The sequence below is a fragment of the Apostichopus japonicus genome, chromosome 4 (assembly GCF_037975245.1).
Source record: "Apostichopus japonicus isolate 1M-3 chromosome 4, ASM3797524v1, whole genome shotgun sequence".
Lineage (NCBI taxonomy): Eukaryota > Metazoa > Echinodermata > Holothuroidea > Aspidochirotida > Stichopodidae > Apostichopus > Apostichopus japonicus.
The window spans coordinates 14064672-14079613 of record NC_092564.1 but is presented as its reverse complement, the minus strand read 5'-3'; the positions used below and the strand labels follow the sequence as shown (position 1 = coordinate 14079613).

At 36.4% G+C, this 14942-nt stretch overlaps 1 protein-coding gene across 7 annotated transcripts in view; it reads left to right on the top strand.

Annotated features, from left to right (window-relative positions):
• LOC139966525 (atrial natriuretic peptide receptor 1-like) overlaps positions 1 to 14942 on the top strand; it is a 308214-nt gene that overhangs the window by 268888 nt on the left and 24384 nt on the right. For all 7 annotated transcript variants that reach the window (XM_071969648.1, XM_071969645.1, XM_071969642.1 and 4 more), the window contains one exon: positions 14522 to 14677. In XM_071969648.1, the coding sequence (XP_071825749.1) occupies positions 14522 to 14677 (156 nt within the window). The remainder of the gene's footprint in view (positions 1 to 14521; positions 14678 to 14942) is intronic.

The window sequence follows — 14942 nt, the reverse complement described above, 5'->3', positions numbered from 1 at the left end:
TCACAAAATTGCTTCTAAACTGAAAATGAAGTACATATAAGAGTCGACTTGTGTATACAGCTTTCACTCAAGATGGGCAGGATTTTAGGTCGCCCGGCCATCTGGCAGATTTTTCACGAGCCTGTTCGCAGCTTCTTGCCAGATGATGCAATGTCATTTGTTCAAATTAGCTAGGGTTGACTCGCCATGCCTTCTTAGATATTAGTCGCTTCTATAGGATCGTGCAGACAATGTGTACTGTGCAGGCTCTGTCGCTCAAATCTCACCGATGCATTAACAAGAAAATCAAACAGTTGTGATTGTGCAGCTACGGAAACATGGTCGGAAACTGTCATTTCTTAACAAAGAAGTCAGAAAATCCAATAATGTATGCCGCTATGTTGTGCAGCATTTTGAGTTATATAATTACATCTCAATTTATTAACAAAAAAATAGGACGTGGAATGAGGACAAGTAATTGTTAGTTAAACATTCTTTGAGAGGATGAATAAACTTGACTAGACTTCCCCATGCAGCAATTTTAAATTTGATTTAATAAATGTTACGTTGACTTCCCTTACCTAACACGAATATATTCGATAAGTATTCGATAAGTATTCAAAGATTTCCTTAGTATTCAGAAAATCTACCATATAACACACAGTACAAAATAAGTATTCGAATACTAATACGAATAACTATAAGCCTTCGTCAGAGCCGAATTATGTAAATGAGTTAAGTATTCGAATACCTGTTAGGTATTCGAATAGGTATTCGAATAGCTATTCGAATAGGTATTCGAGTAGCTTTTGGAATAGCTATTTGAATACTTAGCTCATTTACATATAAGTATTCGCTCATTTAAATAATTCGGCTCTGACGAATACTTATAGTTATTCGAATACTTATTCGCTAGTATTCGAATACTTGTATGCTAATTAGTTATGCTATGAAGGCTTAACAGGTTTCTGAATACTTACTTGAATACTTATTGAATACTTGTATGCTAATTAGTTCCAAGTAAGGAGAGTTAGGAATTTGGCCAGCTTGTTGTCCTAGCTTCTTGATTAAATCTGCTATTAAAAGTTGAATAACATTCACAAGGAATAAATATCTATTTGAAATGGAGTATTAAGCACAGAATACTAAAACAGAAGGTCTTATGAATATGATCGATGAAATTTTGGAAACGCTTCAGCTATTAAATCCTTCGCTGTATATTTCAAATATTTTTGCGCTGTTCAAAGTGTAAGGGTGTTAGCCACTGAAAAAAAATGTTTGTTCTTGATCAGAGGACTCTGGGTTTGGTTGGAAGACCAAACACAGAGCAGATACATCAAAACTGGAAAACTCAACCGGATTGGACCAAAAGAAATTATAATTATGAATAACAAACAATATTCAGCTGATCTGGGCCCAGTCAAAGAATTAAATAAAATAACTTACAGTCGTGAGGTCACACAAAAATGTTCAAGTAAATACACTTAATTTAAAAGTCTGTTCTGGTGAGTTGGCCTGCTGGTGACATCAAGTATGCTACGGCATCATATCTTCCATGACATCAGATATTCCACAACATCAGAAATAGTTAAACACAATAAATGGTATTAAGAATGTCACATCCCAACAAAGTATTATCCTTCAATTTATAAGCAATGGTGTAGCAGGGTATCCTTCAGTAAAATAATGTCAATATCCTCTGTAGTAAAATAATGTCCTTTATAAGAAATGGTGTCCTGGAATATACTTTATTGTAAAATAATATCCTTTATAATAAAATAGTGTCCCAGACTGTCAGTTGAATATCACAACTTCCATAAAATGATAAGGACTGCAGTAACTTGAACTATGTAAATTAAGGTTTAAAACAAACTATCCAGCCATTAAAACTATCTTTCTCTTCTTTTGCAACTGCCTTGCTCAGATACTTATAGCCAACTGCCTAACTCCTTATACCCCTCACATAACTCCCTTTGTTACTAAAATATACACACACAGACCCCATTTCCTGTGAGAGCTAATTTCCAGGAAGAACAAGATAGTTGCCTAGCAACCTAGAAGAGGTAGACGTGTAGAGGTTTTAATCCACAAGACAACATACAAATATACTGTACAAATGTATAGCCCCTCTGTTCAGTGCACAATGCACCTAATAAACAAGTAAAACTATGGTACAAAACAAAACTTTATGTAAGAGCTGACCATCTTACAAAAGGAAATAAGTATTCGAATAGGCATTCAATGAAATAGGTGTTCGAATACTTATTGGAATAGCTATATTTAGCATTCTCTAAGCATTCGAAGGAAAGAAGTATTCGAATACCTATTGGAATAGTTATTTTAAGTATTCAATTAGTTATTCTAAAGTCTGAATGCTTAAATTTTTGAAATACCAACTATATAGCTATTCGAATACTTAGCGAATACTTAGCGAATACTTAATAGTTATTCGTGTTGGGTAAGGGTTCCAAACAATCTGGTTGCAGGCCATGCAGAATAGTTTACACAGGTATTAAAATGTACCTTTTTGAAGCATGCATTGTTGTCAATTACTTATATATCCACCAAGATCTCACCATTGGGGAAATAAATCTAGGCAAAACCTTGACATGTTTGTTAATAAAATATGAAGCATGCAAACTACATGATTGTTGGTTATACAGAATGATTTACACAGGTAAAATGTACCTTGAAGCATTGTTGTCAATTACTTATACATCCACCAAGATCTCACCATTAATGGGGAAATAAATCTAGGCAAACCTTGACATGTTTGTTAATAAAATATGAAGCATGCAGACTACACGATTGTTGGAAACAAAATTTCTATATTTGATTTAAACATGTTTAATATGAACTCGCTGTTACAAATAGGATTCATTATGACTATGTACTGTATGTGTCTTTAAAGTGAGAGGAGGAAATTTCAGATATATACAAATATTATTAGGCTGGATGAGAAAATAACTTACAAAATGCCAAAGGAAATTTCAGAAAAAAAAAGTTATAAGGACGATCGTGTCTGATTTAAAATCTCTGGAATGCGCCTTTAAGGCTAAATTGATGAAGACATCATTGGCTTCTCAGTGCAGTTCTAAATGTTAGTGTTAACCTTGGATTTCATTTCGTATAACTCTACAAAGAACATGATCTTGTCAATTTCTATGTGACAACAATACACCCTCGGGTGACATTCAACATATTATCTCCTTTACAAATGTTTACGATCTTGTAAACATGTCATTTGAGACCTTAAAAAGTCTGATTCTGTTTTCCCATGGAGCTTTTTGTTGCATGAGACACTGAACTAATTATATACGTGATAGGCAATATAGTCCAGTCAATTTACTTGACCAAGCTCAGCTGTTCAAAGGGTCATTTCTCAAAAATTAATAGTGTTATCAGAACTCAACCTGGCTTGATAGCAGTCATTGTTCATAAACGGATACTGTACAAACATATCAATATTAATTTTGCGCCTGAAGTCACACTTGAAGATTTGTTCCGTTACATGGCTTCGGTGAAACTTGATCATCATAGATTGTTCGTGTTTCATATCAAATTGTCAGAACATCCACCTTTTGGAATTTAAATCAGACATCTTTTTTGTTTCTAAAGGCTAAACATAATAGATCGTATGCACATTACAAAACACTGTCTGGGAAACAAAACTGTCGATTACACCCCAACAAATTATTAGCTATGTCTTAATTTTGAGTGACAAACAAAACTAGGGCAATACTTAATATGTCTCAGTTTGATCTATATCACAATCACATTTGGATCAATATGTTCGGTTCGTCTACATTGTCAAATCTCTGCCTGAAACTATGGAGATGAAATTAAAAATTTCATTTATTGTGTGTGTGTGCGTGTGTGTTTGTGTTTTATGGAGACATCAGATCTTGTTTGGAAGATGGAGTGGTGCTCTTAATTCCAACAAATGAGAATCCACTCACTGACAGCATCCAAGATGATTGCTTTCCTATTACCTGCTGCTGATCCTGAGAGTGAAAATTACTACAAATTTAACTCCAAATTGAGAGATAATGTCCTCTGGTTTCTAGCTTATGTTTTTGTGATTAGCCACTTTTCATAAGAGTTAATTTATTTACTCGATCTAAGTGGTGCGTATTCTCAGTCTATTAGCATTAAGAGTCCATTCTGTATTTGCAGACTTGTAGCACTCTAACAATGTTACAGGTCAGTTCCTCAGAATGCACACAAGACAAGATAAGATAAGATCATCTTTATAAATCCAACAAAGAGTAATTGAATGCTCACATAAAACAATTAAAAAGTATACAATAAAAAAATATTAAAGTACAAAAAACATGTACAACCCATCCTAAACAATACAATGAACATTGCAAGAGATTGGAACAATTCTATCAAAGGTACGGTACCAATAAGGCAAGCGATTGAAAAACAGGTTATGAAGTTTTCATACATGGTGGAAGAAATAAGGAGGAGTGTCCATTTGTAGTTGTACTGACGAATGGCAAGTTCGAGAGATAACTGCTCTGTCCAGAAGCACACATAAATGGGTGGGCATCATCACGCATAGTCTTGTCTAGTTTAACCTCTAGAAGGAATTTGTATTAATTACACTGCCTCATGTTATCTCTGTATAGCTTAGGGAAGACCTATGCACACACAGATTACTATATGGTATGAAAAAAAAAACTTTAGGACATTAATAGCATGATCGACAAATTTATCCTTTTTGCTAATTTAATATCTCAGTTGCAGAATTCTGACTCATCAATATATGTTGTTATAAGTAAATGAATTCATCATTGAAAACTGACTGGGAAATTTTACACAATGGAAAATAACAAAGAAAATTTATATGTAATAGATTGGAAATTATAGTGCGTAGGTTGTTGCTTTATATGCAGGATCAGTATTGTCTGCATACATAATGTGTAGTTGTAAAAATTTCTTTAGGTCTACTCTAACAGCGTAATATTTTGAGAATGCTTGTATTTATGCTTATCCAGCCACAGTGAAAATGAGATGACTGTTCATTTTGAGTGACAACAGTATTTTTTTTCTTGTTTTGATTGTTTTGGTTGCTGTTACCTTTTGTACCCTGGACTAGTAATTACTTATTCTTCTGATTACTGTTTGTCTCATTCTTTTTAGTGTAGAGTGTAGAATTTTGTTTATTGTTTCTCATTGCTAATTTGCTTGTTTGCTTTAGTTTTCTTAGAAAGGGATCGGGAGGGGGAGTTCAAATTGGACTCTAGAGAAAACAACAATCGTATGTTAGCTTTACGATGGAGGTTGCAGTAATATTAGCATAAAATAAATATTAAAGGCTCAACCTACCAATGAGGCTGAAGTATTAAAAGTGGTGATAGCTGAGCGTACAGCCCAACTCCTGAAACAATTGTTGTCGAAAAAGTTATTTAGAAATGATGAGCCTACATTTTGGTCTCAAATAACACATTTACTCTGTATTACAACTTGGTTTGTTAATTAAATAAAGAGCAGTTGTTATTAGATTTCATCCATGGGTGCCATTTTGTTAAGATGATGCTCAACAAACATTTCATTAGAATTTGTGAAACAAATGCTTTTTGGACTTAAGGTTTGAATGGATGACATCATGCCAAGGTCACTTGTCATAACTGTACTGTGTACATAGATACAAATGGATCAAACACCCATGCAAACAATTTGTCCTAATTTATGGGACTAATAATAATTAATGTCATCTCAACAACTGCCGAGAAAAATAGTGAATTTTTCAAGTAATAAGTCTAGACAGTTGTCAGTCTTGAGTGGAACACCTGTCATTGTAATAGGTTAGGAATCATGACAGAGACATCTCTTTACAGCCAATTCCAGGAACAAAATACTGAATGTCTTTGAAGGTGCTTTGTACATGAACTCAATAGTACACTCATTACTATTAATGTAGTTTTGTACTAGGTGATGAAGTAGTTCCACAAAATTTAGCCGTCATTGTTATCACAGGAATGGGTTTCTTGTAAATAGCTAATACAGTATAAGTATGCATTATGCATTATGCATGATACAAGTATGTCATAACTCACCTGTTACCTTTAGGGACAGACACAGATGCAATAAAGTTTAAATAGTTGTTTTTTATGTACCAAAATGTAAAGCTGAGCTGTCAATACATTTCTTTCCCTTGTTTCTGTCATCCATGTTTCCTCCCTTCATTAATCCTTCTCTCTTCCCTCCCTAAATCCCTCTCTCGTTTCCTCCCTCCCTCCCTAAATCCCTCTCTCCTCTCCTCCCTCCCTCTCTCCCTCCCTCCACAAATTCCCCTCCCTCCCTAAATCTCCCTCCCTCCCTAAATCCCTCTCTCCATCTCTCTCCCTCCCTAAATCCCTCCCTACCTCCACCTCTCTCTCTTCCCCTAAATCCCTCTCACTCCCCTAAATCCCTCTCTCTCCGCCCCTCTCTCCCTAAATCCCTCTCTCCCTCCGTAAATCCCTCCCTCCGTAAATCCCTCCCTCCCTAAATATCTCTCCTTCCCTAAATCCCTATCCACCTCTCCCTCCATCCCTCGGTGCCCTGTAAAGTCATATTTCTGAAGACTTCCATGAAACCATACATAATACAGAGTATGCATGAAATTGAATTATTTTAGAATAGAACAAAGTGCTACATTTACTTGACTGGAAATTACAGGGAGACTCCTATAAGAGGAGAAGATATTAAGCATCTACTTGGCAAGTTTGGGCAGGAAATTTCTGCAAACATTTTTTTATTTTGAATTTAAATCTATAAAGGCTGAAAAGAGTGAAGTATTGAGAAAATGAGCAATTAACCATGCTAACATGTTATTATAAAATCCCACTCAAGGGTAACATGACGCATACATTGCCATCCGTCACCAAAATTAAAAGTTTGCCAATCTGCGCATGAATAATGCGTATGATCGTTATAGGACGACATTATTGAACTAGCTGGAATTAAAGAACATCAATTGGTACATGTCTGATGTTTGCAACGACGACGGTGCAAAATGTTCCTAGAGTCCTGTTTCATTTCTGTTTTTTTGTGCCCTGTGGTTTACTTTTTAATAAATTTATCAGAAAATGATTTATTTCCATTTAATAGACTTAATTTTCAAAAGAATGGGTCACCCTGACATTAAGAATGGTTATGACCTCACAATCCAGACATTTAAAGACTATTTCTAAGGTGAATATCTTTAAAATGTGATGCATTGGCACCTACAGTAGTATGACATTTTCTATAGTGCAAGCAAAAGCTGCAGCCGAAAGAAAATGACAAAGATCAAAAGAGCTTTGATATCCTAACAGAATATATCGCCCAAGAATTTACAGTGAATCAAGGATTCCATTACTGGTACTAGTGGAAATTGACAAAGAATCAAAATGTTTGATTAATATGTTTGAGATCAGCAGGATGTATATAAATGTTCAGGAGTGGAATGTGTGTGCCAGTCAGGGTCACCTGAATATCAGAAATGTTGAAATTGTAGTCAAGGGTGAGAGATGTAACGCCTTCAAAACCTGCGATTTTTACTGTTGTTGTTCATAGCAGTTTTTAGCTCAACCAGAGAAGCTATTGTCATGGTAATAGTCTGTCTGTCTGTCTATAATGGTTGAAGGGCCACTGCTCTGCTTCCTTTACTGAAAGTTAAACCACTATAGGGGGTGCCATTTCATAGAAAACTAGTAGGTCAAACATTTAACTGAGGTCATGAGAGGTCAAGCAGTGAAATCACTCAAATGCCTACCTCTGCAAAGGTTTTTGTGTGATTTTAATCAGACTTGGTGGTTATCTGAGTAGATCTAGGGAGTCACAAAAGTTATATTTTTAAAGTAAGAGGTTGTTTGGGTTCAAAAGAGTGTCAAAATAAATAGCAACAACTTAGGAAAGTCTACTCTTCCTAGGGTTTCTGTTTCACTTTGGTCAAACTGGTGGTTCTAGTTTATGGAGTGCATTAAGGGCAAACTTATGGTGTTGTCTAAACTAAGTTTGTTGCTGTCTAAACTCAAGTTGTTGCTGCTATTGCTTTAAGTCATGTCGTTGTCTAAACTTATGTTGTTGCCGTCAGGTGCTGTTGAACAATTCTTCAACCACATGATGTAAATGATAGGCGTTTGGCACGAAATTCAACAAACATCACCAGCGCAGGAGAATGCATGATACATAGTCTGCTACCACTACTACTACTAGGCCTACTACTGATACACCTAGAACCATATTGGTACTCTTACTACTGCTACGATTAGACTCAACAATGGAAAGAATTCTAGACTAGTCTAGACTACCCACGAATCCTAATTAATCCTAAATAGTTAACATATGGGGCGCAAGTTGAATTTCGCGAGTTGAAAAGCTATTTTTTACAAGGTAAGTTTAGACAACAACATAAGTTTAGACATCAACATGAGTTTGAGCAACAGCATGGTAAAACAGCAGCAACAACTTTAGTTTACACAACAACAAACTTAGTTTAGACAATGAAATAAGTTTGCCCTTTTGGCGTTCCATACTAGTGATCTGCAGATGATGGGTCATTAAAGTAACAAGTACTTAATTGCTTGTGATCAGGGAAGTGAAAATGTGGAAATCTCATAAAAACACCTGCTTCTCTTATGAGCATTTTTGGTGATGTGTTTAAAATCTATAATTTATGATGGGTCACTGCATGAGGATGTGCTTGATCTGTAGGTCAGAGGTCATGTGGGTACCCCTGGACAGGGTTTAGACAGGTAACCATAGACCTATTCTATAGTATAACATGCTTCAGCATGCATCCTGCACCAATTAACATCTATCCCATGGGAAACATCCCCCTGACCTTGTTTCAACCTTCATGCTACAAAGACCTCCAGACAACATCATGCATCCACCACCCCACCCCCCTGATGAATATCAGTTAATCATGTTGGCACACAGGCACATTTCATATATTAGAATAGGTGAAACACATCCCAAGAAGCAAATTTCAAAATATCCAAAAAAAAATTACTTTGACAAATGACTGTTTATAATTAACTTCACTATGACATGAAATAACAAGCCAATGTGATGATAGATTGATAGATGCATTGTAACTAAGTTAAGTATGGACATGGGCGTCAACAGGTGGGGGACGGGGGGGACATGTCCCCCCCACTTTCAAAAGTGGAGGGGATATCATATCATTTGTCCCCCCCCACTTTTCAGAGCAGTTATTAAAAAAATCACATGCATATGCGCGATTTTCTATCACAATTGCTGAGCTGATTCAAGTAGAATCTAACTTAAGAATCATTATCAATAAATTGCACTGGAAATTAGAACAGTGCTTGGCCCTTTATCCCCCTTCCTCTGATATTCACCCTCCCCGCTTCGTCCGAGACCACTGATAAAAGTTTGTGCGATGTTTGAACGATGTTTTAGAGTGTTTTGTGGAAGCACCCCTTCTCGCCAGAAATGGAATTCCCCTTGCCCTACACTGTGAATCAGAGAAAACGACGCATTTCAACTTGAAAACAAGTCGAAGACCCCACCAGGAAGGTAATATCATATATTTTAGGCCCTACAGACAGTATTCTGCCTGTATGCAGGGTATTATATGATACCAAACTACCGAAAATATTTCGTTTGAGATGGACGCTGTGTAATTCGTCTCCCTTGGTGTCAGAACGGCATCTTTCTACCAGTACTTTCTGTCGGAATTTAGTTTTGTGAGACAAAATTTCTCCTCACAGATCTGGTTCTGATGTAACTAAAAACGACTCAGGAAGGCCGTCTCCTGCGATCTAGGGGGTCTTATGTACCCAAAATTTTCTGGTACGCTACGTGCCAACCAATGGTGGCGCTCCGCTTAGATAGTATAGTGTCCCCCTCACTTTCTGAAACCTGCTGACGCCCATGAGTATGGAATAGTATTAGTAATAGTAAAGGGTACATAGCTAGTCGACGGCTCATGTTTCTAATGGAAAACATTCCATTGACTATGTTTAATCCCAGCCATAACAATTTAAGGTTATACATGTCACTTTAATACCAATTACTGTATCTGGCTGGCTGATGGTTATGTTTGAAATGTTAGGGTAAACAAACCATTTGCGATATTTACATAAATTACACGGTTATTGCAGGACCCATTGAGGTGTGAGTGATTGACTGTACGAACTTGTTTTGATTTTGTGAAAAAGTTTATTTATCTTGATAGAGAAAGTAGGTCATCAGATAAAAACTGTATGAATATTTAAAGACCGCTGCTGTGTTGAAGAATTTAAGACTTTGCCTGTGATGCCTACCAATTGGAAGAGAGCGCCTCAAATATTGTGCAAGCAAATCGGTGAAAGACCAAGATCTCAGCCCAGTTCTGAAGCTTCAGTTGGGATGTTAAATCATGCCCACTCGATTGTATAATTCCTCGAGTACACATGCAGCCATGCAGAATCTTTTGACCCAAATTTTGGGTCGGCAACATCTAAAACCGCTAAATCTAAAAGTCTAAAATTGTCTCTTCGAGTACTGTTAGGGGTAAGCTAATAGCGCACAGAGGTACCCATGTTCTCAATTTGGTTTCTAATTTTGTAAAGATCGAATCAGCGTGTTTTGATAGGGCAACAATTTGAATCAGTGATTGCCCTAGAGGCTCTGTTTATGAAACTGCTACTCTGCATGGTTCGTGAGCAGCATTCAAGCAGGGAGTTGTTATGGAACCATAACAACTTCCTGATTCAAGGGCGGATGCTTGCCGGGATGAAGTTTGTGTGAGCCCACAGATATTATAAGCCAGTTTGCATAACTTGTCAGATATCATAACAAAGGAGGCCTGATGTTCACTATATATACACTGTGTATTGCCACTGTTATTGCCGTATGTATATATGCCCTACCTGATGACCCACCAGTCTTTACCAGATTGCCAATGATATTGTGCATTCATAATAGTGAAATCGTATACAAAATGATTCAAATTAAACCAACCAATAGGTCACTATGGCATTATGATACATTGCCTGTTTAGCGTCCAAGTTAGGCCCACACCTACTACGTAGTGACACATACGTATGCATCAGCAGGGACTGTAACATATATTGCCATAATTAGTTTTGGTTTTACATACACTTGTGATCTATATTAAATAGAAGATGCCAAGATTGTTAGTGTAAATGTTTGTTTTTCAATTGATTTTTAATCTATTTTGTTTTCAAATAGCATGCACCTGCATCCATTCTGAAAACCATTTTCTTCCAGGCCAAGATAAATATATTATCAGCTATTGTCATAAAGCTATCCAATGTTTGTATGATACAATTAATCACATTTTTTATCTATATTGACACATTCCACAGTTCATTTGTCCTTTATCTATAAACAGATCCTCATAGTGATGGATGGCTAGGTCTAAAGATACCAGATAATATGGGTATAGTGATCACAAAGACTGTCTTCTGCTACAGAAAAATACTCTGCCTAGATATACTGTACTGTAGCATTGGGCAATTAACATCACAGAGAGAGGTCTATTGACGCATACGACACAGAGTTGTTAATGTATGTCCATCACTACAGTCATTAAATATTTACTGGACATATCAGTCGGATCCCCTCCCCCTCCCCTTTCCAGTTCATGGAATAATTGATTTGCAAAAATAGGTAGGAAAAATGTCATACAAACACACAAAGTTGCCACACAAAAGGTTTTATATATTACATCATGATGTTATCCAACTTTACAAACCTTGAAAGTGTTTCTGCTGGAGGTTGTTAACACAAAGTTGTATTTCAAACTGTTTCTCAAAACTCATGGTTCATCTGAACAACAATTTAAGCACAGCTCTATACTCATATATGGGATATATGGAGCGTTTGGGTTTTTTTGGAGGGTAACAGAAGTTAACCATTGAACTTGATACATGCTGTAACAAAATAGGCTATTTGAATGCTGGAAGAGTAACAGATAATAGAAAGTGGATGTAGCATTCAGGAAGAAATTACTATAGACTGCCTTTTATAGCTGAAAAAAATCTATTATATTGCATTAACATAAAGTCTGTTCAAAGTATCTCTTTCGAGATCCGGCTTTAGGAATCACAAATGATTTCGAGTTGGCTAGCATCATGTTTGATCTATATAGTAAGGCAAAATATGTCACCAAAAACAGAACTAGTATTGTTCGATACAGGTGACAAACGCCTACAGTGGAATTACGACCTTCCTCACCGGTTTCGAACCTCTGGACATACAATCATCGTCCATAGCCTAGTGGTTAGGGTGACCGCGTACAGAGCGGAAGGCCCGTGGTTCGAATCCCGGTGGAGGCTGGAAGTTTTTTCACTGTTCTTGATTTTCCAACTCATTACGATTTTCATTTATATATATATATCCATCAGCTGGAATACCTGCTGGCCATTATGCTGGCTCTACAGGTGTTTGAGGATGTATTTAACCAATCCAAAATGATCTGTTGTCAACAGCAATCACAGAACAGTGTTGGTAGAAAATGCACGTAATCAATAATACCGTAAAGTTGGGCAAAATGTATGAGCCATTTGAAAAAGTTTACACGCCTACAGGCATCTTTCATTCTGAGATGTATCAGATACATAATTACTTTAAACGTCGTTCTTTTCCCCCTCCCTCTCTCCTTGTTCTCTGTATGAGTCAGTTAACCCTTTGCCTTGACCTGTCATATGAAGACAATTAATTTAAATGCTGACAAACTTCCAACTTTCTGAATTATGTCAATATTTGTTATATATCTCTCATGGCTTAATAACAGAGTAATATAAAACCATTCGGTATATGGTAGCAATCCATTTTGTCTGATCTTAATTACAACCATTGCTCATAAACCTTTCACACTAATCCACAACATTGGACATTTCTCACGAATAGATAACTTTTATTCAATATATTTCCAGCGCTATATATACAGTATATGTATATTTACATACATGTACATATATATATATGCATTATAGCTTGATTGATAACATGTTTTAAGCAGCGGGTCCATCCATTACTCACAGTAGTGTGATATATATTCTATACTAGTAGTGTTAATGGCAGTTAGACCTCTATGTGTTGTTGATATATATCTTGTACTTGTACTGTATGAGATAATAAATTAATGCCTTGTGAAAATTTGCTGTCATGGTTTTCCCTAAATCCATTAATCACATAATGAGGCTTTCCATTTCTTGACTTTGGTTGTTAGCTAATGGAAAGGCCGTGACCAACTTGTCTGTAATTGTTACTATATTTCATTTGTAATGTTAGTAATAGCTAGTGGTACATGGGGGTGAATGTCTTTATCAGGTTTTAGGCTGACGAGCAATCTGTCAAAAATTATCATGACTCATAAATCTTGGAACAGAACTTCTTCTTCTTCACAAGCAGTAGTTGTAATTGTTAAACACCAAAACTAAAAACTTACACAAATTATTTCTATGATTTCTATGAAAACCTCATAGACAATAGGGGGATACTAGCTGAGAAGACTTTAAAACATGTTAACCCATCCCTCCCTCCGTCCCTCCTTCCCTCCCTCCCTCCTGGTCAAGCTATAAAAGTGTAAACCTATAGATGTAAAAACATTGGCCAGTTCTATGCCAAATTGTACCCGACTAAATATAACTTTGACCATGTCCAGGTAAAGCTTTTACGTACCCAACCTGAAAGACCTAAGCAACTAGTACCCGAACAATGTTATACTTGGACATTGAAGTATGTACAGCTGACGCCTATATGGCACGTCGATCTCGGCTTCAAGTCGCATCTTTCTCATCCTGCTTTCAAGTGTAAAATGCCATGCACCTCAGTGAACATTATGAAAGCACATCGGTTTAAAATTCCTGCCCATTCTGCATGAAAACTTGTAGCCAGATTGTGTAATTGATTTCACCAGCATTTTGGCCGGAGGGTGTATGCGAGTCGAGTTTGGACACTGTTATATTTATCCAGCTGTTGTAATTTAGCAACTTTCAGTTTGCTCGCTATTTTTACAGTGTTTATGCCCTTACATGCACGCTTTCACCTAGGATCAACTTAAGATCCCGCAAATTTCCGAGTGAAAGGATAGTATTCTGTTAGCCAAGTCAAGATCTCATTAAGCCTTGAAATCATGTGTGCTTAATTTTGGCAAGATAATGGTCGGAAAACAACTCCCCCGAGGAATCATGAAAACGTTCAAGGTGTATGCTCGATGAAAGTTTATATCGAAATGTCATTTACTCCGTCTAACTTCCTCAAGGTGAAAAGAAAAAATGGCAACTAACGTACGGCAGGTGATTTTCAAAACTCTGAAAAACTCTTGGAAAACCTTTTTGATACCAAAATTAATTTCTTTTTTATAGCTGTCGTAATTACTCGATATTTCATGCCGGTGCCTCAGGAGACAGGTTACAAAAGTTATGGTGGGATATGTACAGAAAAAAATGGCGACACACAAAAGCAAAATGAACTTAAACCGACCAAAAAGGTACTGATTTGTAAAAATGGAAAATAAAAAGACTCGATATCATTACTTATATTTTTATATTTTTGCCTATTATTTATTTCTTTCTCTTTCAAACAGAACGCCTTTGGACAGCTCCAGAGTTGCTTCGTCTTCCCGAAATCCCATCTGGGGGCACCCCAAAGGGGGATGTCTACAGTTTAGGGATCATAATACAAGAAATAATGTTGCGAGAAGGAGTCTTTTACTTTGGGGAGATGGACCTCTCCCCAGAAGGTATTTCCATTTTTTTTTTTACTGTGTTCCATAGAGCAATCATTAATCTAATAGCTTTGCCTGTTTAATTTGTACATCGGGTAAATGGCGTGGCAGAATTTTGACCGTGTTGTACGGTCACTGCATGCTCAAGTTTTTATGTGCTGTATTGTTCATTCTTTTGTAAAAAACCAAAAAATGTTATTATTTATTTCAAATTTCATTAAAAGATCATTTTATTGTAGCCTCGTAGGCTATTAATTACTTCAAAGAAAAATTCTAAAAA